Raw genomic sequence first — 24,441 nt, forward strand, 5'->3', positions numbered from 1 at the left:
ACACCCTAACATCTGTGCCCCGGATGTGGCTCTGTGACCCCATAGTGTTGAAGTAATTATTTTTAAAAAGCGGCCTCCAGTCAATCCACTCTATGCTGCAGCATCTTTGCCTAGCTCAACCACGTGGCCAGAGGCCACGTGCACACAGCAGCTAGAACCAGCCAGCCAGAAACACCAGCCCTGGCACCTACAGGATGCCAGCATGGGAGATGGCTGCCAATCTTCCCCGCTGTCTCTGCAGGGCTGGGCAGTGCCTGGACCACCCGCCATCCACTCAGGCCCGGTAGGAAAGTAAGACTGTAATGCTTAAAGATTAATCAGAGGCTTATATACTTGGTAATGCTCAATAACAAGATGCCTAGACAATCAGAAGTGTGACCCAGTACCCAACCTAGATAGACCAACTACCTTTGACTGGCAGAGACACATGAACATCTGCCTCCATGTCCCCCGCCCCCCTTCTCTCCTCTCCTCCCTTAGCTCCTCCTCTTCCTTCTCCTCTTCCCCCTTACTCCTCCCACCTCAGCCCCTCCTACACTGTAGAACCTCTCCGCCTTCTTCAGTAGGACTCAGCGCGGAGAGGCCCTCTGCTCTCTTCTGATGCTCATCTCTGCCAGCCTTAGGACAGATGCAGTCTACCTCAGTCCTAGAGGCTAAGGGAAGAGGCTGACGGAAGGAAGCCCCATACAGTTGGCCGCAGCGCCTGACAGCACAAAGGCTTTTGTTTGTTTCTCAAGACAAGGTCTCTCTGTAGCCCTGGCTGTCCTGGAACTCTGTAGACCAGGTTGGCCCTGAACTCAGAGATCTGCCTGCTTCTGCTGGGGTACAGCCACTTCTGCCCAGCCATGTCACTCAATTTTAAAAAATACCCACATGAAGTTTTGTAAAGGTCATCTTTCCCTGTTTGTCACAGCAGCTGATTGTCATGCCCCCATGGGACAGCTGACATCTTCCCCTCAGCAGGTCTGACCCTTGGCATTGTCATTCTGTGACATTGGAGGAACTCCACAACTAACAGGTTTCGGGAATGAGGATGGCAGCGTCGTTCCAGCCCTTGCCCGTCTGGGTTTGGGGAGAGAGACTTGGACTTCTGCTAATGGTGACAGGAATCACTCAGGATATTGCTGACAAGGCCGAGCGTAGGAAAGGGCACAGCTTTGTCTTTGTCCTCCAGCGGCACTGCTGCCCGTGCCATGAAGGCCAAGGGTGCAAAGGCACCACAAGGAGCCTCCTTACAGAGGTTCAGCCAGCCTCTGAGTTTGCTGGGCACTGTTGCTCATCCTTTTCTCTGTTTCAGATGCACTGGACAGTGAGCCTGCTGTATCGCCACTACTTCCTCGGAAAGAGCGTGGGCCCCCAGACGGCAGCCTAAATGAAGATGAGCGCCTTCTCCCCAAAGACAAAAAGACCAACCTGTTCAGTGCCTTAATCAAGAAGAAGAAGAAAATGGCACCAACACCCCCTAAGCGCAGCAGTTCCTTCCGAGAGATGGATGGCCGGGAGCAGCCAGAACGCAGAGGGGCTGGTGAGGATGACGGCCGGGAGATTAGCAATGGGCCGCCAGCTCTCACCTCAGATGCAGCAGAACCTACCAAGTCCCCAAAGGCCAGCAATGGGGCTGGCGTCCCCAATGGAGCCTTCCGAGAGCCCGGCAACTCGGGCTTCCGTTCTCCCCACATGTGGAAAAAGTCCAGCACGCTGACCAGCAGCCGCCTGGCTGAAGAGGAGAGTGGCATCAGCTCCAGTAAGCGTTTCCTGCGTTCTTGCTCAGCCTCCTGCATGCCCCATGGGGCTAGAGACACAGAGTGGCGGTCAGTCACGCTGCCTCGAGACCTGCCATCTGCCGGTAAGCAGTTTGACTCATCCACCTTTGGAGGGCACAAAAGCGAAAAGCCAGCTCTGCCTCGGAAACGCACCAGTGAGAGCAGGTCTGAGCAGGTGGCCAAAAGCACAGCGACACCTCCTCCCCGGCTGGTGAAGAAGACTGAGGAGGCCTCTGAGGAAGTCTTCAAAGATGTGGAATCCAGCCCTGGCTCCAGCCCACCCAGCTTGACTCCCAAACTCCTCCGTAGGCAGGTCACTGCCTCTCCTTCCTCTGGCCTCTCTCACAAGGAAGAGGCCACCAAGGGCAGTGCCTTGGGCACGGGGACTCCTGCTGCTGCAGAGCCAGCACCCCCCAGCAGCAAAGTGGGCCTCAGCAAGACGTCCTCTGAGGAGACCCGTGTAAGGAGGCACAAGCACAGCTCAGAGTCCCCAGGGAAAGACAGAGGGCGGCTGTCCAAGCTCAAGCCTGCCCCGCCACCTCCACCTGCCTCCACAGGAAAAGCAGGAAAGCCTGCACAGAGCCCTAGCCAAGAAGTGGCCGGGGAGGCAGGTGGGGCCACAAAGACAAAGTGCCCAAGTCTGGCTGTGGATGCTGTGAACAATGACCCCACCAAGGCTGGCCAGCCTGGAGAAGGACTGAGAAAGCCTGTGCCCCCATCTGTGCCAAAGCCCCAAACTACTAAGCCTCCCGGGACCCCCACCAGCCCGGTCTCCACCCCCTCCACAGTGCCAGCACCTTCACCCCTGGCTGGGGACCAGCAGCTGTCTTCTGCTGCCTTCATCCCCCTCATATCAACCCGCGTGTCTCTTCGAAAGACCCGCCAGCCGCCAGAGCGTATCGCCAGTGGCACCATCACCAAGAGTGTGGTTCTGGACAGCACTGAGGCCCTGTGCCTTGCCATCTCCCGGAACTCAGAGCAGATGGCCAGCCACAGTGCTGTGCTGGAGGCTGGCAAGAACCTGTACACTTTCTGTGTGAGCTATGTGGACTCTATCCAGCAGATGAGGAACAAGTTTGCCTTCCGTGAGGCTATCAACAAGCTGGAGAGCAACCTCCGAGAGCTGCAGATCTGCCCTGCAACAGCCTCCAGTGGACCAGCTGCCACACAAGACTTCAGCAAGCTGCTTAGCTCTGTAAAGGAGATCAGTGACATTGTCCGGAGGTAGCAGCAACCAGTGTATGTCAGTGAGATGCTTCAGTCCATGGGGCTTTTGTGCCTATAAAAATGGGGACAGAGGACTGGGGAGCTGGCATCTTTTCCCAGGAGCTTTACAGAGCATCAAGCAGAACCAGGGTCTGATGGAGTCGGCCCTTCCTGCTATGTTGTGCACCAGCTGTCCTTCACCTTTCTTGCCCAGCACAGGTGCCTCAAGTCACCTCTCCTCACTGCTGTGGTGGGCCCCCTGCTCTGAAGACTTCAGCTGGCCACCAGGCTCCTCACTCTCTGGTCCTGCCTCAGACACAGCTCCCAGGTCAGCCAAGAGTGCCCGTTCCCTGTCCTCGCAGGAGAATGACCTCCTCTGATGGACCTTCTTGTCAACAAGGCATGGGAGCCCCTATGCTTGCTGTCCCTGAACAAACTGTCCCAGAGAGCCTGTGCTCACTGTTTTTCATGTGAAGGAGGCTGTTGCTTTAAGGGTCATGAGGTGCTAAAGCCAGGGGCCCAGGGGGTGGGTACTGGAAACAGGAGCTGGGTAGTGTGGCCTGTCACCTGCTCTCAATATCCTCAGCAGGGCCCTGCAGATCCTGGACAGCAAGCTTGAGTTTCATGGGTGACAGTCACTGGCTGGACAGGCACTTAGCCAGGCCAAGCCTAGGACTCCAGGAGCTCCCCAAAATCTGAATTTGAATTTCTGAGTAGTCTTTCTTCCCTTTCCTGCTCTAAGGTCAGGCCCATCCTCTCTGGTCCTTGCCTTGATGACAAGGATCCAGCCTTCTAGTGGTTTTGAGCATTTCAAAGGTCTGCATGGAAAGGAAGAGCCACTAGGTACAAACAGGCAGGAAGGACCACGGACCCAGGGCTCTCCTGAGCCCCAACTGCTCCTCAGAACTGCTGCTTAACCACCCAGAACCATGCTTAACCTAGAGCTCTTGGAAGGCACTCACAGCACGCTGGGGTTGGGTATCCTTTGCAGACTTAGGTAGGGCATGTCTTCCTAAGGCAGCCAGGACCAGAGCTGAGCACAGACAGGTGTGGATTCCTTGACTCCCAGAAAAGCCAGCTGAAGAACGGGGTGCCTGTCTAGGCCCTGAACTGCCCAGAAGACACCTCCACACTCCCTGCTTCTGTGCTGCAGGCATGCTGCGTTGACCCAGGCCCACACTGATCACCTGACGGGGCTGGCAGAGATGAGTTCCTCTGGATGTTCCTCCATGGTCCTTGTAGCACATCACCTCTTTACCTCCAAAGGCTGTTCTGTAGCCCAAGGGAGGCCGTGCCACACTGCCAGCAGCCTTGAAAAGCCAGACAACCCATACCCCGACACCGTGCTCACAAGGTCCTGCTCTGTTGCTGCCATGGGGTGCCACTATATTTTGTATTACACTTTGGTATTACACTCTTTTTTTTTTTTAAATAGACTTGCGCTCTTCTAAATGACATGTAAATAATTCACCACCGTGCCCCTCTGGCACACCAACAGCATTCCCCTTTTCTCTCAGTCCAGTACATTTTGTTTCTGTACATGACTCTGTTTTTTGAATCCAAATCTCTCTGTAGTATTTTTTAAATAAATGTTTACAGAACTATTGACAGACTGCTTGGTCTGTGATTCATCCCTGCAACCCCTCATGTCCCAAAGGGTCACAGCCTGTGTGTCCTGAGCACGTAGTTGCCAGCTTCCTGGCTCTTGTCTGCCTCACAGCAGATGGCAGTGTCCTGTGTCAGGCCTGGAGTAGGAGCAGTAGCACCTGAGATTCTTGCTGGCAGAGACTCCTTCCCTGGCGTCCTCTGCGTCTGAGCCACCCAGTGCTCTCACGTAGCTTCGGGTGCCAGCTGTCAGGCTTGAGTGGACAGTGAACAAGCCCCTCCTCCAGCAGGCTCTGGGAAGGTTGTGCTTCAGTCACTGACACCCATAGCAAGGATGCCAGGGCCACAGGCTGTGGTGCCCTGCCACTCCACCAACTCTGCCTCCCCTGGCTGTCACAGATGTTGAAGTGGGTTGGGGTTGCCCAGTGAATCTAGGCACTGGCCCTCCAGTGGTTTTCTCTAGGCAATAGGGTCATCCTTGAGTGGCTACCTTGTCTAACAGGAACAGCAGGAGGTTCCAGGGAGAGCCACCACAGCCACCACTTGTGCTTATGTGTGTGACATGGGCCCAAGGGGTCTCCCCGTGGCCTCAGGCAAGTACTGTTTGCCTATTTTCTGTTTCTTGTAAGGCCAAAGGGGTGAGACCTGTCACCTCGGGGCCAAGCATAAAATATTTCCTGTCTCCCAAATAAGGTCCTGTTGTGTCACCGGAAACTAAGTTTGTTATTTCTAAGACTGGCTTTCTTGTCAGACATGGTGGTGCCCATGTAAGTAGGTGGCCTGGCCTACATAGCAAGCTCCAGGGCAGTCAGGGCTACACAGAGAAACCCTGGCTTGAAACAGCAACAATAAAAAGACTGACTTTCTTGACCTTAGATTATAGCTGCTCCCTAGAATCTAATAGCTGTAGGTTGCCCAGAGAGACACCCTGCACATGCCCATTCTGAGCAGTCGGTGAGATGGCTCGGTGCACAAAGCACCTGCTGACAGGTTGATGATTGGGTTCAATCTCTGGGACCCATATGGTGGGAAAAAAACCAACTACCGCGGACCTCTGACCTCCACGTGTACACCATGGGGCATGTGCATGTACAACTAGGTATGTACACAGAGGAAAGAAGAAATGATGGCCGGGTCTGCCCCATGTCACCATGTGGAATGCTTGCATCACCCCAAGGTCGGGTGGTGGTCAGGCTCAAAGAGGCTTAGCCAAGGTGTTTGTAGACAACGCCCAGTGGAAGCACCCTCCAGGATAAGCTTTATAATGTTTGGACTGGCTGGCTTGACCACACAGGGACACCAAGTTCTGGGAAAGTCTCTCTCTCTCTCTCTCTCTCTCTCTCTCTCTCTCTCTCTCTCTCTCTCTTCACACTATGGGGGGAGGGGGTGTCACCAGTATATTTATTTTTATTTTTATTTTTTTATTTTATGCATATGAGTACACCACCATTGCTCTCTTCAGACACACCAGAAGAGGGCACCAGACCCCATTACAGATGGTTGTGAGCTACCATGTGGTTGCTGGGAATTGAACTCAGGACCTCTGGAAGAACAGTTGGTGTTCTTAACCGCTGAGCCATCTCTCCAGCCCCCACCAGTATATTTTTTGAAACAGATTCTCATTGAACCTGAAACTCACCTATTATCAGCTAAACTAACTGGCCAGTGAGCTCCAGGAATCTACCTGTCTCCACTTCCACCACTACCTTCTACCCCACCCACCCTCAGCGGTGCTGGGATAACAGACTTGTGTCTGGCCTCTGTACAGGTGCTGAGGGTCTGGATTCAGCTCCTTGTGGCAAGCTCTTTGCAGAGCTATGGTCTTCAGCCCCCTGGGAAGGCATTGTAAGTCTGGTCTTGCACAGATGACATTAAGTGGCCAGGAAACAAATACCCCACCCGGCACCTCATCTGCCTTCATCCCTGTTGGTCACTTAGCCTCTTGGCTGGGACTCTGCTCCAGCTAATGTCAATTCTGCAGTGAAGACACCTGTGGGGTTCTGTTCCCCGGGGAACAGAATCCTTTGGGACTTATGCCTGTAGACCATGAGCACAGGGTGACCAGGAACTCACCAAGGTTGGGGGCTGTGGATCTCCTGTGCTGTCTTTGGTACTGGAGCAGGTGAGGGTGAGCAGCTAGCTGTCCTGGGCCTTCTTCCTTAAGCATTTAATTGCTACTGTAAACACAGGAAAATTGGAAGGACCTATCTCAGCAGCTAATAACCTGTAGGTGTACATACCACGGGGAAGATTTGCCTTTTTCTTTATCTTTTTTCTTTTTTCTTTTTTGTTCTTTGAGACAGAGACTCATTAGTCCAGACTGGCCTCCATCTCGCTGTGGAACCAAAGCTGGCCTTGAACTTCTGACCCTCCAGCTTCAGCCTCCTGAGGATGAGGGATTACAGGCCTACACCACTATGCCTGACTCTTGCTTTTGTCTTGAATAAATACAGGAGGTGCTGCAGATAGCGCCTGGTTGAGAGCAGGAGATGCCAGGGCAGCCAGGTGAGCAGCCTGGGGCTGAGTCTACCCTAGGGTGGTTGCTTCTCAGAACCTCCCCTTCCCTAGTCAGGAGAGAAGTGATTTTTCTTGTTCCCAAGAGGACAGTGGAGGGCCTAGACCCTGCCAGAGCGTGGGAAACTTGGGGGCAGGGGTTAAAGAGGGAGCTTAGCGCCATGTAGGCGAGCTGGTTTAGCAGATCAATGCTTCAGCAGCCTGACTGTTCTGATTTTCAGGGCTATTGAGCTCCAATGTACAAGCAAACTGGAAAAAATAGCTTTGTTGGTTCTCTTTTAATGATTAAAGGTAATGACAGCAGATGCGTTCCTTTGAAGGCTTCCCCCTTCATCCCAGCCCTCTCCGTCGAGGTTAATCTAATCCTGCTAAATTAAGAACCTGTCAGGCTCGGGGCGAAGCTCTGTGCTAGAGCTAGTCTAGTTTGCACGAGGGCCTGAGCTGGAACCTTCAGCATCACAAAAGAAAAAAAACTCAAAAGGAGCCCTACCTACCCACAGAGTGTGCGACAGTGTGCGGGCTCAGCCTCATGGGTGAAGCAAGGCGTCAGGGCCCTGTCTCCAGAGTGCCATTCTGCCCTGGCCTGTCTTGTACGTGTATGAATGAGTCAGGATACTGCCCCGCGGAAGCAGGATGGGCATCCCTGGCTGGTGCGGGAGCTGGGTGGAACCACAGCCACCTCTCCGTGTCCACATATGACCCGTGTTCTCACTGACCCAGGGAGTGTGGTGGTGCCCATGACGTCCACACTAGAGGGGAGCAGTTGCTGGACACACCCTCTGTCACATCTTCCTGAGATGGTAGGGAAGGCAGAGTCCTAGTGTGCTTGCCTTGTCCCTGTGACTGCAGCCCTGAGCCCACGTGCAAAGCCCTGGGGGAGCCCAGGGTGGCTCTGGAGGAAGGCAGTGCATCACAGTGTCAGGTGTTTGGCTCTGCCTGCCCCCCCTCACCTCACCTCCCAGCCCTGCTCCCCAGTCAACATGGTTCTTTTGTGGCTCTGATCTGTCAACCTTAATGAAGTGGCTTCCTAGCTGCTGAGGACTGAAAGCTGCTACTGAGGACATAAGTCACTAATAGAATGGAAAACACTGGAATACTGTGAGGTGCCAAGCTGGGCCTGGCCCAGTGTGGTTCTAAAAGGCTAATAAAAATCCACCAATTAATTGTGACAGCTCAATGGAAAATTATTCAATTGTGAACGGGGGCAAGTCGCTACTCGCAAGGAGGAGGGGAGATGTTGCCATAGAAACATCAATATAAGTTCTCATCTCAGCAGTCACAGCCAGCCCTGGAGTGAGCTGCTTCTGACGGCTGTGTGTGACCCAGGATGGGATGGAGGAGGCTCAGCAGCCTTTGAAAGGAATGCTCTGCCTGGCCCCAGGCCTGCACACAGCCCAGACCGAGCCTGTCCCCCCTACACCACACACCTCCCCTCCCTTCCCCCAGGTGGAGATGTCGGGTTTGTTTTTTGTTTTTTTTTTTCCCCTCACACTCAGAGAAACAGGGAAGAGGGAAGCAGAGAGGGAAACAGCCTGTGCCTCCTCTCCCTGTACCTTCGCCCAGCTGCCAATTAAGGGGCTGCTCGGAGGTGTACAGGGTACAGGCAGCCTGATTTCCATCTCCCCAAAGTGAAGGCTTCAGGAACTCAGAAAAGAAGTTTTGGGGGCCCAGAGGACCTGGAAAGAGGAGGCCAGCATCCCATTATGATGCTGCAGTTGTTACAACTTTTATTTCAAAAGATACACATGGCAATTCCTAGTTTGGGCATTTGAAACTCAACCTTGCTCAGCACAAACAAAACAAAACAAAACAAAAAAAAAAAAAACAAAAAAATCCCACCCCTTCCGAGTTTAGGTCCCATGAGGCCCTTAGGTTGGCTAACACTACCATGAACAAGAGGTGATGGGCAGCCAGAGGGGATGCACGGGCCATTCAGTGGGCAGCTTGGTGCCACTGCTGGGCTTTCTTGCCAGAGGCGTCTTGTACTAATGGGATGGAGAACACACTGACTGTTGTGGGTTTGTTTGTGTCTGGGTTATTTTCTTCCCCTTCATTTCCAGCTTTTAGACTCACATTCTATACACAGCGGAATATGCGCTTTCACCGTGGCCCTTCAGATGTCAGCTACCGGCGACCCTTTGGGGACTGTCAGAACTTTGATTTCCTGCTGTAATCTCTCAGTCCATCTACCAACAAGTGAACAACAGAGCCAGAGGCCTGTTGTATCCACGGCCCCATCACAGCCTCAATGCCCTGCCACTGGGGGCCAGGGGCTGCTCCAGCCACTGGGGGAAGACAGAGGCTGAGACAGACAGCAACCCGAGTCATGGGTTGGGACAAGGACACATTGTCTTATTAACCAAGACATATTTGGTCCTCCTGTGTGCAGGGGTTTTTGGGGGGCGTGAAGGGGCGGTATTGAATGTTCATTTTTGGGTTTTTTTTTTTTTTGTTGTTATTTTTTTTTTTGAACACCACTCAGATTTTTCACTTTATCAAAGTTGGAAATGAAAACATGGCACACACCTATTGATCACTAGTTCACTGTGATACTCTCTCCGGGTCCAGGTTCTTGAGGTTGGGGCCAGGACGACAATAGACAGTCAGACAGGGCAGAGTCCACGCCGGCCCTCACCGGCCAAAGCGGAAGCTAAAGCCTCCCTTCTTCCTGTTGTAGCTGCTCAGCTCCTCTGCCAGAGTCCCCAGGGGGCCGCTGGCCTTCTCTGAGTCAGTGGGCAGGAACCCCGCGGCCTCACTGCTACCGTAGTCCTGCCTCCCTAGACGGAAGCCGGTGTGTTCCCTGCGTGAGGCCTGCTGCTCTTTGGCCACCACAAGCAGGGCCTGTGGCTTCGAACTTTGAACTGAGTGGGGTGTGTGTCCCTCAGCCAGCTGGGCCCAGCTCATCCTGGCTCCAATGTCACCAGTGTCTGGTGGTCCTCTTCTGTCCAGCAGGGGAAAGCAGACACTCAGAGGCAGGAGAAGGCAGAGCAAAGAGCGGAGGCTCCTCATCTGAGCAGAGGAAGGAGAGAGAGGAGGGGGTCAGTGAGCAGCATTTTGGCCGCATGCGATCCCTGGCCCCAGGCTTCCCAAGGTCTGGGCAGCCTTTGGAGAGATAGCTGCTGACTGCGCTTAGTTAGCCTGGTTCCCTAGCAGCCGGGACACCGGGCTGCCGTAGCCACCACAGGAGCTCTACCAATTAGGCTGACTCCCATTCACCTGCAGCCAGGGAGCTGCCTGCCTTGGTGGCTCAGTACTAGAATGCCAGGGCTGCCAGCTGGCTTGTAGAGGTACCCGGGTGGCTCTCGGGGCTGTGTGCATTTGGGTTCAATTTTCTATTATAATTATTGACTCTTGGGCGGTGGGCAGAGTGAGCCGCCGTGTTTTTCAACTCGATAATGAAGTGGTCTAGCAGCTTTGCTGGGAAACCCCACTGTCTCCCTCACTCAGGAGCAAGTTGCTCTTGGGAGGGGGGATTGGGTCTGGTGGCCCTTGTGTAAGTCAGACACCTACCTGGGGAGGAGCTGGAGGCAAGGCTGGGGACAGCCAGCACCCACTGGGCTCACTGGACAGGATAGGCTCTGGACTAAAGATTACACACATGAATGGGCTTCTCTGCACACTAAGTCTGTCTGCAGCAAATTCTGCCCCACCACACAGCTCTGGGCTCTAATGTCAGCGTGGTTTGTCCATGTGCCAGCCCTTGGGGAAACAATTGCTTCCTGTGTACAGCCATCCAGCCCACCAACCCGGCACCACTCCCAATACCTCAGGCTCAAAGAGGCTCAGGGTTTGCCCTAGGTCCTACAGCTTTATGGGGGAGGAAGCTGAGTTCAAGGTAGCCTCATTATTCTGTGCCCCCATATCTGTCCCACTGTCTCAAGGTCCCCCACACCCCTTGTTGGGAACTGTTCTTTTCCCTCACAGAGGAAATCTGTTTTGCAATGACCATGGGTGAGCTGGGCTGGGCTGGCTCATCCTCTGAGGAAACCCCTGAAGCTGGACTAGAGGGGAGGGGAGGACTTCTTTCCAGAAACAGCTCCCTTGAAAACATTTCAAAGAAGTGAGCTCAGTCAGAAAGCTTCAAAAACAACAACAAAAGCAGTCCTGCTTTCTACCCAAATCCAGCTTGCTAAGCCCCCTGGTCCCCAGGGGCTGGAGTTAGCCTCCAGTCTGCTGCTGCTGCTAAAGGGGCTTCCTCAGGCTGGGGTGGAGAGGGGCCCCCACAGGGGACAGACAAGCCTCATTCCCTTCTCCCCATGGGAGGAGAGGACCGGCTAATGTTCTTTATCCTAGGAGATTACTACTTCCTGGCTGGCAGCTAGGGCTGACTGGCTCTGGTGGAACTTCAGCTGAGGATGAAGCTGTGGGTCTCCCCCAGACCCACCCTTCCCCGTGTGGTTCCAGGTGCTTGCTGCTGCCTGCACCCAGCTCACCTGGAGAGCCTGTCCTCCTGTCCCCTGCTGTACTCACTGTGCTATGAGCTTCTCTAAGAAGGGCAGGTGAGTCCCTGGGCCCCAGTGTCAGGCAGAGCTGCTCAGGTCCTGATCCAGCAGGCATGGCTCTGGGGTCTCCCTGCTTTATGAAGATCCCTGGTGTCACGAGCCCCAGCCTGCCTGGTTACTGCACATTCCTGGCCCTGGGATTCCTTTGGGGCTGCCGGTGGTGAAGGAAGGAGCCCTGTGGGCCACAGGACAAAGAGACACAACGCAAACAGGATGCGGTGTGAGGAGAGTGGTGGGTGTCACCCTTGGAGAGCAGAGCATCATCACAGGTCAACTGCGAGCTCAGACCCTGGAGGTCCCCGGGTGTTGTGGGGGAGAGACATGGAGGCCCACTCTTGAGAACCCTCGTGGCACTGCCTTGGTCTCCCTCTGGAGATGGTGGGCTTGCAGAGGCAGCTTCTTCACTGCTGAGAGCTGGATGGCCATGGACACCCAGTCCCTTCTGTAGGCAGGTGTCCTGGTGGGTAATACACTCTTCCTCGGGAGCCTTAGGAGATGTGAAACTGGGCAGGAATTCTTGATTCTGAGGGGTTCAGGGTTTAGAACTCATGACTAAGCAGGCCCCTCTCAGGCTCCAGCTCCAAACATACTCAGTCCGTCCCAATGTGTCTGTCTCTCTCACTGTGTGGACCCAGGGCTGGGCTGTACCTGATGCCTGGATATACCTTTTCAGACCTGGCTGGCCATCCAAACATAAAACCACAGGGCCTGCCCTTATGAGCAGCGGAGTACAGTCATACCCACCTCCCCAGTGGCTGTCATGGTGGCCGGGAGATAGCTAGGTGTGGACCTTGGCAAAGGCGGAGGACAGATGGTCATCAGCTCTCATTCCTCCCACACTGGCACACGCAGTAAGGACAGGGTTGTCTGTCACCACCACCCCTAACCACACACCATGGCTTCTCTTCAGTTGAGTCCTCAGCTGGGTGCTGTTCTTACGGGCTGGCATCACCGCAGTGAGTGCGTGTCTACAGGGGCCGTAGACACCTCATCTCCACAGCCCACTCCTTTCACCAGACTCCCTCTGGAAGCTGCCCACGGGTGCTCTGGCCAAGGTGTGGTCACTGTCCATTCCAGGGCCACTATTCAATGCAGTTCTTCTGGTGACTAATGACAATGGCCCCCACACACCCCCAGTTGAGACCTGGACTCAGTAGCTGCGTGGCAGGGTGGGACCCTTCCCCCTGAGGCCCGCCCGTTCCTCAGCTCAGACTGGGAGACTGCCATGCTGTGCCTCTCCGACCGACCAGGAGGCTAGCTCAGACGTTTGCCTTAATCAAAGGCTTGGCTCTGAGGGCTGGGCACACTCCCAAAGTGCTTTCCAGGCACACGCCTGGGTTCCTGCCCGCATCTGTCTCTCTGATCCTTGAACCCTAGCTTCTTCAGCTGCTGTCCGCCATGATGCCAGCATGCCAGCAGCTGGTGTCCAGGGCAGTGTGGAGGCTGGAGTTGAGGGTGTTTATGATGTAACCCAGCAGCAAGGGCCTCAAGGCTTGAGCAAGAAGCAGTGTTACAGGAGGAATCGTGGGATGGGGGGAGGGGCAGCTTTCCAGAAGGTTCCAAGGCTCCCTAGTGCAGTCCCGAAGGCACAGGGCTCCATGCAGCCCGTCCAAGCTCCCCTGCAGCCTGGCTTCTGGCTCCATCCTTGTTTCTCATGGTGTGAAGGAGGGCTGGATGTGAAAGGGTATATTCATGACAGCTAGTCTGGGTTGTGCCCTTGCAGGCTCCTGGCTTCATCTGAATGATCCCTCCCAGAACAGGACCCAGCCGGAAGTCCATATGGCTATGATCTCAGGCAGCCCTGAACCTCTGAAATTGATGATGTCACAACACTCCTCATGTCGTGAAGGACACACTACACCCTGAAGATGGCAAGGCCATCAGGGTACCCTCACCACTAGGGCCTCTCCAGTCTCCCCACAGAACCCTGGGGAGATCTCTTCCCTCAGGACTACACCCCCGTAGATGGCTGGTCCCCAAGCCCCTTTATAGCTCCAGAGAGTTCTGTGAGATTGGGTTGGTAAGACCCATTCCGCTGGCTCTTGGAGCCACAGCCAGAGCTGCTCAGCTGAGGGGAACACCATGGCTGTGGCTTAGCAGTGTCAGGGAACAGGACAAGGCCGCCACATAGGTGGGTGTGCTCGCATAGAAACGGACACAATCACCTTGGATTTCTGAGAGCCTGGCTCAGGAGTCCTGTCCCCAGACATCTCCCATCTGCCCGCCCTCAGCCCCGCCCCCCAGCCCAGCCCCGCTCATCTCTCCAGCCCAGCGATGAATGAGCTGCCTAGAGGATGGGACACAGAATCCTGGGAGAGAGTCTGAGAACTGGTGTCCTGTGGACATGGCCTCAGAACACTCCCACAGTCCAGGAGTGAGGATCCCTCCCCGACTGCCTCCATGGTGGGGTGGGGGCCCCTCCCATGTACTTCCTGCAATGTGGGCACTTAATCAACCCTGCCTTTCATGGAATAACTTGAGCTTCAAGTTGAACCATCAATTAGAAATAAATGACTGTTAATTAGTCCCTCAGAGTGTCGACTCCTCAGAACCACAGGACCCATCCCCTGTAGGGGTAGTTCATCACCACAAGAAACCTGTAGGAGACACAGAGCCAGCCTAGGTGAACCCATGAGACCCAGACTCCAGGACACACGCCCTGCTGGATGCATCCTATGCAGAAGGCTAGCCTGACCTTGTCCCGCTACCCAGGCTTGCCTGTTTCTGCCTAGCCAGTGATCCTTGAGAGTGAGCACAAAGCCATCTGGACAGTAGGTCAGAGAAGTCCCAGAGCACTGGGTACCTGCCTAGCTCTGCTGTGGTATGGAGTGTGGTGCAGGACTATAAGTGAAGGCTGGCACTGGGTCACCACGAGACTTTATTGAAGACAGGGATATACAAGACACCGAGTGCACACAGCCCCAAGTAGCAACTGCCCCACACTGTTTGCCCCTGGGGTACTGCACTGACCCTCAGAGCTGCTCCCCAGCCCCAGGGTGCCATCTTATCCTCCAGCATGCATACCTGCCCTGCTCAGCACAGCTAGCCTCAGGTTGGACCCAATTCCACAGCAGCCTGACCCCGGGCCTCTGGATTTATGGATCCCTGCAGTTGCAGGGCCATCAGAACCTCAGGCAACATTCACCAAAGGCAGACGAAGGAATTGAGACTCTGAGAGGCCTCTGGATGCTTGGGTCTGGGTTTCATCACACTTCTGGGTTTCATGGGACTTCCGCTGGCATGTTGCTTCTCAGATCACAGGGTTCAGGGCAGCCATGGGCCGCTCCTTGCTTATCCACATCTCCTACCTCAGGGTCAAGTCATCTTAGTGGAATCTGGAAGCTCACACTTGCTCATAGACTTTCTGGTTATCCAAGGCCCTGCTCTCTCCCAGAAGTGCCTGTTGGGGACCAAGACCTGCAGTGACCATGGCCACAGATGCCCGTTCTCTCCTGGAGGCCTAGGGTAATCCGGGTGAGGGAGCAGGGAAGAGCCGGGAACTGGCGATGCCACTCCCACATACAAACACTAGTGTCCCACTCGCACGAGCCACTAATGCCACAGGGGAGGCTCACAGCTCTAACTGGCCACTCACCAGGCCAGGCTTGCAGGGGACCCCAGGAACTATCTGCTCCCTGCATGCTACTGCTGCATGGTGGCCACGCACGATCCAGATGTAACCAGCTGTGAGGCCTTTGGTGGAATCCACAGAGTCAGCTTGGACTTGGAAAGAAGTTTCGATGATTTGCAAAGTAGAGACAGCCACAGTGCCAAGCCCCTAGTGTGGGCTGTGGAGGCTCTGCCCAAGAAGGCAAGCAGTGTGGCTCTGCCAGGTGACATAATTGACTCACCCCAGTTAGTCATTCCATTGCCAAACCAAAGTAGGTCTGGTGGGTTAGGGACCACAGGCTGCTGACATTATCATGTCTCAGCGAACCTGTCCCATACCCCCCTAAAAGCTTCTCCAGCATTCCTGCTTCCTGTGGTCACTCTGATCATGGGTGGCAGCCATTTACACAGACATCAGACCAGTGAACAAAAGCCAGGGCTGGAGGCTGTGGCCCAGTGTGCAGGGACAGTGTTCCCACCTGCCCTTGGAGGGTGCACACCAGGAAGGTGAAGGGCTGTTGACCTGGTCTCTCCCTACTCGTCTCTGCCTTGTGCCACGCAGCCAGTGTTTGGCAAAACCACACTCCCTAGAGTACCAGCCTGGCCTGGGAGAGGGCTTGGTGTCCCCAGGGCAGTGGCTGGGCTGAAAGGCTGTCATTTTCAATGTGACCAGACAGGGATGCATGCCACCTGTCCACCAGCTGCCCTGATGGGATGAACTTCAGCTCCTGCATCCTGCAGCCCAGCCCTGGCCCGCAGCCGTCCTGTCTCACACTCGATTTGTGAATCCATTGCTTCACTCAAAGGGGTTTGTTTGATACCACATCAGAAAGCGCTCATCACTTCTGAGCGGCGCTTACAGCAGCAGCTGGCAACAGAAGCCACTTCAGCACCAGCGTCGGGGGCGGGTGGTGTCTGCCAGGATGTGTTTAGGCTCCCACCCACCTCTGCAGTGAAGCTAGGTGCCAGGTGTTGAGGACAGAGAGGGGATGGGAGAGGACTTCCCTGTGTATCCCTTGTCCCATCAGAACCGTGGCTACCCTGCCCATGGTTTTTGCTACCAGCTGAGGACCATAGAAGCAATAACCAGCCTTGTCTAGCACCTCAGACAGCTTTGACTCTCACAGATGTGCTACAGACCCTTGCTGAAGACTAGAGGCCCAATGTGAGGGACTAAGCAGGTCACACAGTTCATCGGTGGGGTCCAGCCTTTGGTACAGGTCTGACAGAGGCATGGGTCTCTATCTCCTGACAGAGGAGGTCACCATTGCCATCTTACCATCCAGTCCTTTAAAGCCCCTGTCAGGTTCCCATAAGAGCATCTCAGCTGCCAAGCAGGAAGGTGAGGGTGGGGCTGCAGCCTGCCTTCCTGGGGGATCACCGGTGCGGGTGTTGAGAAGGCTAGACAAGAAAATGTCCAGATGTCCAACCTGCCTCATACTTTGTCTCCTGCCCCCACTTAGGCCCTGATGGCAGTGTCCATGATAGCCAGCAGGGGGCAGCCTCTCTGCAGAGATGTAGTCTTAGGCTGTACTGAGTCCCAGGGCTGGCTGGCTTCAACTCTCTGGCTTCTGAGAAGATCCTAGAGTCAGTCCATTGGGGTTGGCAGAACACAAGAGCCTGGCACAGCCTCACCCCAAGAGGTTCTCACTGACTTAGGCCAGTCCCGCCACCGCCCCACAGGCAGGTGATATGGGCAGGACCTGTGGCTGCTCTGGACCGTGTTTGACTGAGATGAGCTTAGAAAACAACCAGGAGAATAGAAACCCCTCAGGTCTGTGGAGACCCAGGGGACTGGCCTTGGGTCTTTGTAGACAGCTATGTCCCAGCCCACTTGGTCACAAGTGCGAGCTGTGGCCTCTGTCCTCTGATAAGAGGTAGGGTCTCCATGCTCTGGGGGATTGGGGTTAGGGCAGGCAGGCATCAGATGTGAAAAGGGCTGAACCTTCCACATTGATCTGCTAGAGGGGGCCGGGGTGCTGTCTACCCCCTACTCTGGATGTTTTCGCAAAGCCAGGAAAAGTGGGGGTGGGGGGGATGCTGCCCTACCAGGATGCAGCAGACAAAGCAAGGGGACCAAAGCCTGGGCAGGTGGAATTTGGGGTTGCCAGGTGCCAGCCAGCTCCACTGGTAGGAACAAAAGATCATGTCACCTGGTAAACAGGGACCTGGTTGAGAAGGGATGTCACTGGCTCAGGGAGCTGAGTTTCAGGGCTGGCCCTGGGCATCCTTACTAAAGAGCAGGCCATCCATGCACAGATGGGCAGAGCACGTTCTTGCTGCAGTGGGCATGGGATGAGATGTGTGGGGACTAGACATAACCAGAGGACACTGGCACTGAGCAGCGTGCCAGGCTAGCGGTCCTCACGGACCGGCCGGATCTTCATCTCCGAGAACTTTAGTGAATACTGCCATCCTGTCCAGGAGGACCACTCGACGCCGTCCGCGTAGGAGGTGTGTGCACCACGCAGGTACTGGCCGTTGAGGTTGGACGTGTGGCAGTTACGGTACCACCAGGCTCCTCGGTAGAAAGCGGCACAGTTGTTCTCCGAGTGGTCACTGTCCCGGTCCTTGGTGGTAAATCTCATGCCGCTGTGCTTCAGGAGGGAATCACCTGCACAGCATGTGCACACAGGGGTGGGCACCCGGGCAGAAGCATGCACAGGCCCCGAACACTGTCCGCCAACCATGTGAGTCTGGGTGTGCAAATGTACACACCACCCCTCGAACCTGTGTCCAGGCAGCTCCTCAACCCCATGCTACGCCCAGGCACTCTGGTTGTTCCTTTGTCCAGGCTGTCTCTAAGCTCCTCCCAGATTTCTGACTCATCCATTCCTTTATCTGAGATGAGCCCAGAGGTCTCATCTACAATTTAATGGCCCCACAGGAGCCAATCCCAGGGATCTCCTGGCTCCAGCTCTGGGCTCAGCTCTTTGATCTGTGAAATGGGTAAACCACCCAGGCTCCATAGGGTTGCAGGAGTGAGGACCCCATGGGACTTGTGACCTAGATCCTGACCCCAGAGAGCAGAGGGGCTCGACCCGGCAGACCAGTTCCCCCTGCTGCACCAGAATCTCACCTGCAGTGCCAGAGTAGTCAGCCACCGTGAGTGGGTACCCATCCTCCTCAGGATCCACAGAGAACAAGCCCACACCAAAGCTCCCGTAGTGGGCATAGGCGGTGCCGTTGTCAAAGTCTTCCAGGTCCACGTGAAGCTCATAGGCTGCTTGTGTGGTCAGGGCGTGGATCCGCTTGAGCCCTGAGGATGGGGGAGGGGAGGAAGGTGGATGAAGTCAAGGGATTGGGGGGTGGGAAAGGCTACACACACACACACAGGAGCTGGGGACAACTGCTAAGTGTGTGCTCTGCTCTCTGGGCCACTTCCTTCTCCCTGCAGGCGGGATTTGGACAGGAAACTAGAGACTTAGTTGTTATGTCTGATTTTCTCTGTGTTCGCTTTTCTGTGTTCGCTTTCCGTCAGGTTGTTCTTTCCAGTGTTGGCGTCCCATGTACCTGTCAATCTCAGGAGTCTTCCTCCATCCCTCTCCACCTCATTTTTTTTTTTTTTTTTTTTTTTGAGGCAGGGTCTCTCATTAAACCTGGGCTCACTGAGTCAGCTAGGCTGCCTGGCCAGTGAGCTCCAGGGACCCCGTCCCCCCATCTCTGCCTCCTCAGCACCAGGACACATGGTGCAGGTATATGACGTTGAACCTAGGTTTATTTTATTTTTTAAATGTGGTATAAGGACCTACATTAAGGTTGTCTTTATCGACTGAGCCATCTCCACAATCCCCAAAATGTACGCAGTTTGAGGTGACAAATGGTCGGAATTTGCAGTTCAGATGGGTGTCTAAACCCGGCCTCTGAGCCTTTGTGTGCTGTTTTCTCTGCCTGTCCTTTATCGGCCGGCCGGTTGCCTTTCTGTTTAGCCTTGGGAAGACGGCTGGTCTCCCATGCTGACCCAGGCACCTCCTTCTTAGCATTCATCAATCTCATTCTCCCTGGGTCCTTGCGAATTTCCCAGTCAGTTGACTTCCCCAAACACAACGCTACAGTCAGTGTTTTCTGCGACCCCAGTGGGCACAGCGGGACCAGGTGTGGCAAGTGCCCTATAAATACTTCCCAGTCCATAGAGCCACGGCGGTGTCTGTATCTCCTGCCATCCCCAGGCCTGGTTCTGCACATCACTGTCCACTACCCCCTTCCTCTCTCCCACTCTCCTGCTCTCTGGCCCTTGGTTCATCCCAAGGTCTCACACCAACAGAGCACTTCCCTGCCATCAGGATCAACCCTTGATTAAGAGGGCATTTAATTAAACGCCTCACAGGTTCACATGCCTATGGTATCCCATCAGTCCCTCCCCACAGGCTAGGATTGTGTGTACAAGAGCTTTGTTGACCCTCCCTGCTCAGCCCCAGTGTTCTCTGCCAGGCAATCAGCAGGTCACCCCAGGATCCCTGTCCCCCCTTCATCCCCACTCAGAGCCACTGACTCAGTTCAGTCCTGAGACCTGGATGCTGTGGGGTTCCCCCAAGAGCAGGCAATCCCACTACACTGCATCCCACCTCCCTCTCTGGCCTGTTCTCCCAGGGCTGGTGTCATCAAGGCAAGCTACTCTCCCCTCTTTGAGTGTGGCTTGCACACCTGTGTGGGGCTGATGGACAGATGCTCAAGCAGCAGGTGACAATGACAACAGCCTGCACCTGGAAGCCAGGTACCAGTCTAAGCACCTCCTATATAGTGACCAATCAGGCAGCATCAGATCGTGATTAATTACAGAGCCTCAGCACAGCCCGTGACCGAGCCCCCACCGCATGCAGCCCAGAACTAGCTGCTGCTGGGCAAGGACACAAGGCAGTGGGCACAACGATGCCTCATTGTATGGGTGGGAGAAGGAAGGCTCAGAGAGATGCAGTCACATGGCCAGATCACATGGCTGGCAAGCAGCAGAGCTGGGATTTGAACCCAGGCAGAAGAACCCAGACCCCTATTCTTCTTCAGGCCTTAGCAAGGACAGATTGCATTTCCCAGGTATAGTATATGATGGAGACAGCCCCAAGGGATGCTGGGAGATGCTCTCTTCCATCACTACATGGTCACTGGGATCCAAAGACCTACAGTCAGCATGCCACAGTTGGGGTCAACAGTCCTGAGCTCCAGGCACACCTTGCTGCTCTCTTGCACTGGGGCTGGCTGGCTGGCTCAGTGGGTAAAAGTGCTTGCTGCCAAGGCTGACGACCTGAGTCTAGTCCTCAACACAGTGGAAAGAACTAACTTTCCTAAGTTGTCTCTGATCTCCACACACATGCACCCTCTCTCACACACACAATAAATGATAACAAATAAAATAAAATTAAAAATACAAAAAACAAGGGCCTGGAGAGATGGCTCAGTGGTTAAGAGCACTGACTGCTCTTCCAGAGGTCCTGAGTTCAATTCCCAGCAACCACATGGTGGCTCACAACCGTCTGTAATGGGATCTGATGCCCTCTTCTGGTGTGTCTGAAGAGAGTGACAGTGTATTCACATACATAAAATAGATAAATAATTCTAAAAAATACCTCCCCCACACACAAAAGAACAAATAAATGAAATTTAAAAGCATGGTAAATAGTGCCTGAGGCATGACAGACACCCGAGGTCAGCCTCTGGCACGCACGCACGCATGCACACTTTCTCTCTCTCTCTCTCACACACACTTTCTCTCTCGCACACACACTCTCACACACACACATTCCTTCTCTCTCTTACACACTCACATACTCTCATACACACACTTTCTCACACACTCACACATTCTTTCTCTCTCTTATACACACACTTTCTCTCTCACACACACATTCTTTCTCTCTCACACACATTCACACTCTCACACACACTTTCACACACACATTCTTTCTCTCTCACACACATTCATTCTCTCTCACACACATTCACACTCTCTCACACACGTACTTTCTCTCTTACACACACACTGTCTCACACACTCTCTCTCACACACATTCTTTCTCTCTCACACATACATTCTTTCTCTCTCACACACACACACTTTCTCATACACATACACTTTCTCTCTCTCTCAAAAACACACTTTCTCACACACATTCACACTCTCTCACACACACATTCTTTCTCTCTCACACATACATTCTTTCTCTCTCTCACACACACACTTTCTCATACACACACACTTTCTCTCTCTCTCAAAAACACACTTTCTCACACACATTCACACTCTCTCACACACACATTCTTTCTCTCTCACACACACACTCACACACACTCACACTCTGTCTCACAGACACACACTCTCACACACACTCTCTGTCTCTCACACACATTCACACTCTCTCACACACTCTCTCACACACTCTCTCTCACACACTCTCATACACTCTCTCACACACTCTCTCTCTCACACACACTCTCTCTCATACACACTCATACACACACTCACTCACACACTCTCTCACACACTCTCACACACTCTCACACACTCTCTCTCACACTCTCTCACACACTCTCTCACACTCACACACTCTCTCACACACTCTCTCTCACACTCTCTCACACACTCTCTCTCACACTCTCTCTCACACTCTCTCACACACTCTCACACACTCACACTCTCTCTCTCACACACACTCTCTCTCATACACACTCATACACACACTCTCTCACACACTCTCTCTCACACTCTCTCACACACTCTCTCTCTCATACACACTCATACACACACTCACTCACACACACTTATGCCTACCTGCATCCACATCACCCCACATACACATAGAAAAATTAAAACTTCAGGAAACAAGCAATAGTGGAAAAAGCTGAGAGGTAAATTAATGGAAGCAGACATGTGTGGTGTCTCCCTGTAGCCGTTATATATAAAGAGCATCTGTAAGCCAACAGACAGAGGAAGCCCTCCATGAGAGGGTGCTGGAGGGGCAGGAAAGCAGAGGTGATGCCACAGGGACGCTGAGGGCCTCCCGGTTGACATTCTCGTCAGGGCTTCTTGTCTGCAGAGCTAATCAAGGCCCTGCTTAAATGCTTCCTCCCCACCTTCTACAGCTGCTGATAGATTTCAATTAAGATGCCACGGAGCGGCAAGCAGCAAGTCACCAACCCTGCTCAAAGCTTATGGGTGGGAAGCAGGGACAGCCTCTAACCGGCCACCACCACTTCTTCCTTCACGTAACCACCTCAGGTGGGTGAGGAGGAATTTCCCACCCACCTGTTTGCTGTCCCTCCTAAAATGTCATCAAAGCAAGCCCGTACCTTCCCACGGAGCTGCCTGGGCTTCTGCATCCAGCATATACAATGGGACTTGTGGCCTCCCCTCTTGAACTTCAGCTTTGTCATCTGTAGAAAGGGGGTGATGGGGACAGGACCACCCTCCTGGCTGGTGTGAGGCCCCAGGGGCTGATGTGTGACATTTAAATGGTCCCACAATGAACTCACAGTAAACTCTGACCATGGTTCAAATGGTGTGCAGCCTCCTCTGTGGAGAGTCTCCATCTGGACACCAGATGCAGTGGGCTCTGCCCTCCTGGTCAAGGAGCATGGACTTAAGTGACACCATAGGTCAGCGTGCTGGTACCTTATGGGCATCTACCTTCAACTTGTCATGGGGCCTGCCTTCCACCCGCCCACAGGTTCAGTGAAAGTCTCTTCTCACCAGGGAGCCACCTAGTACCTAAGGCCACCTGGTACCCACGCCCAAGATTCTACCCCTCTGGAGGCACATGGACTGGCCACTCACTGGGGGCTCCACTTAGTATCCCATGGTCAGTGCTGGCCCCGAGGGCAGGGCAATTCCCCAGAGTATCCCGGTCCTCCTGATGCCTGAGAGGGGGTCCCTGCACCCGACCTGGCTGGAGTGACCCGGGACTGTAGAGGGCTCCTAGCAGTCCCCAAACAGGACTATGCTTCCTGCTCCAGACCTAGAGTCACTGGGACAAGCCCTCCCTACCTCCTACCGAGTCCCGAGAACTGAAGAACAGTTATGTGGTCTAGGAGCAAGTACCTTTGCCTGCTGTCTCTGCTTTATTATTATTGTTGTCACTGTTGTTGCTTTTGAGACAGGGTCTTAATATGTAGCACTGTCTGGTCTGGAAATCCTAAGCACACCAGGCTAGACTCAAACTTGTAGCAATCCTCCTGCCTCGGTCTCTCTGATGCGGGGGTTATAAGCATGAACCGTCATGTGTAGCTTTTTGTTTTTATTTTTTTCTTGCTGGTCTTGAATGACAGAGCTCAGTCTGGCCTTAAACTATATAGCCTGGCTATCCTGGAACTGGGGTCCTTCTGCCCCCTGGGTGCAGAAGATGCCCACCTCACCCAGCTTTCCCTGTCACACTGAACACTGCACATCCATGGGACCCATGTACAATGGTCTCCTGCTGGTTTTACTCTCAAGCTCACTTGACCCTCCTCAGTTACCTCCCACACACCAGTGAATGACCTCAGAGACTAGAGTGGAATCCATTTAAAGACAGACAAGGACTGGGCAGAGTATAGAGTCCCCAGGGTACAGAAGCTTACCCAGCCAGTGCTCCCCTGTGAGCTTGCCGAAGCCCTCTCGGTAAGCCTCCCAGCCTCGGAAAAAGTTCACAGAGCCATCCTCCCGGCGCTGAAACACCTGCAAGGGCAAAGGAGGTACAGTATTGGCACCAGTGGCATAAGGAGCCCAGACCCTTGACTCACCCTTCCTCACAGGCTCCCCTGCCAGCCTGGGACACGGGGAAAGACTGGGATGGGGGCCTGGCCACCCCCTTCTCTCAAGAGCTCCTTCTTGGCTCTGGGACCAGGAGCAGACCAGAGTCTCAGAGGCTCATGGTGACCTGAGGCAGGTCTGACTAACCCACCACAGATCCCTGGAATGTCCCCAAAGGAAGAGTCACCACAGGCGGGAACTTCAGCTCCCAGGTTCACTTCTGCTGTGGGTGCGGGGCTGAGCCTTTCCTGGTTCTCACCAGGAAGCTGTGGCCCAGCTGACACAGTGCTGGCAAGCCATACATGAGCTCTCTGAGTTTTCTGTTGGCCTGAGCCAGGCGTGGTGGCATGGCACTAGGAGACGGAGGCGGGAAGAGCAGAAGATCAAAGTCATTGGTGGCAACACTGAAAATCTAAGGGCATGAGTTTCATGAAATGCTGTCTCAAATGAAAGAGACAAAGTTAAAAACAGGGGGGGGGGAAGAAGAGGGAGGGAGGGAAGGGAGAGGGAGACAGGGAGAGTG

The 24,441-nt window shown here is 54.2% G+C and overlaps 3 protein-coding genes across 5 annotated transcripts in view; 1 reads left to right on the forward strand and 2 right to left on the reverse strand.

The window, feature by feature from the left end:
- Abl1 (ABL proto-oncogene 1, non-receptor tyrosine kinase) overlaps nt 1–4,574 on the forward strand; it is a 100,060-nt gene extending 95,486 nt beyond the window's left edge. For 2 of the 3 annotated variants that reach the window (XM_076928473.1, XM_076928474.1), the window contains exons 11-12: nt 1,298–2,987; nt 3,189–4,574. In XM_076928473.1, coding sequence (XP_076784588.1) covers nt 1,298–2,987; nt 3,189–3,237 — 1,739 coding nt within the window. In that variant the 3' untranslated portion in view covers nt 3,238–4,574. Of the gene's footprint in view, nt 1–1,297 lie in introns of all 3 variants that reach the window. The other variant, XM_034494037.2, reaches the window with a different exon arrangement.
- A 4,956-nt stretch (nt 4,575–9,530) lies between these two features.
- Qrfp (pyroglutamylated RFamide peptide) lies at nt 9,531–11,943 on the reverse strand. Its single transcript, XM_034496582.2, has 2 exons — nt 11,559–11,943; nt 9,531–10,097 (listed from the first exon to the last, which is right to left on the reverse strand). Exons 1-2 carry the CDS (start codon nt 11,643–11,645, stop codon nt 9,720–9,722), a joined length of 465 nt encoding a protein of 154 aa, XP_034352473.1. The 5' UTR covers nt 11,646–11,943; the 3' UTR covers nt 9,531–9,719.
- Nucleotides 11,944–14,450: 2,507 nt separating this feature from the next.
- Fibcd1 (fibrinogen C domain containing 1) overlaps nt 14,451–24,441 on the reverse strand; it is a 34,113-nt gene continuing 24,122 nt past the window's right edge. The window contains exons 5-7 of the mRNA XM_034496887.2: nt 23,747–23,843; nt 18,279–18,458; nt 14,451–17,813 (exon numbers count right to left, since the gene is read on the reverse strand). Coding sequence (XP_034352778.1) covers nt 17,554–17,813; nt 18,279–18,458; nt 23,747–23,843 — 537 coding nt within the window. The 3' untranslated portion in view covers nt 14,451–17,553. The remainder of the gene's footprint in view (nt 17,814–18,278; nt 18,459–23,746; nt 23,844–24,441) is intronic.

The sequence above is a fragment of the Arvicanthis niloticus genome, chromosome 2, assembly GCF_011762505.2.
Source record: "Arvicanthis niloticus isolate mArvNil1 chromosome 2, mArvNil1.pat.X, whole genome shotgun sequence".
In the NCBI taxonomy this organism is placed as follows: Eukaryota; Metazoa; Chordata; class Mammalia; order Rodentia; family Muridae; genus Arvicanthis; species Arvicanthis niloticus.

Coding starts and splice junctions, on each gene's coding strand:
- Qrfp (XM_034496582.2), bottom strand. CDS start 11,645: ATGCCTGCTGGATCAGGACCTGAGCAGCTCTGCCTGACACTGGGGCCC. Junction 10,098..11,558: donor TTAGAGAAGCTCATAGCACA/GTGAGTACAGCA, acceptor TCCTCTGCTCAG/ATGAGGAGCCTCCGCTCTTT.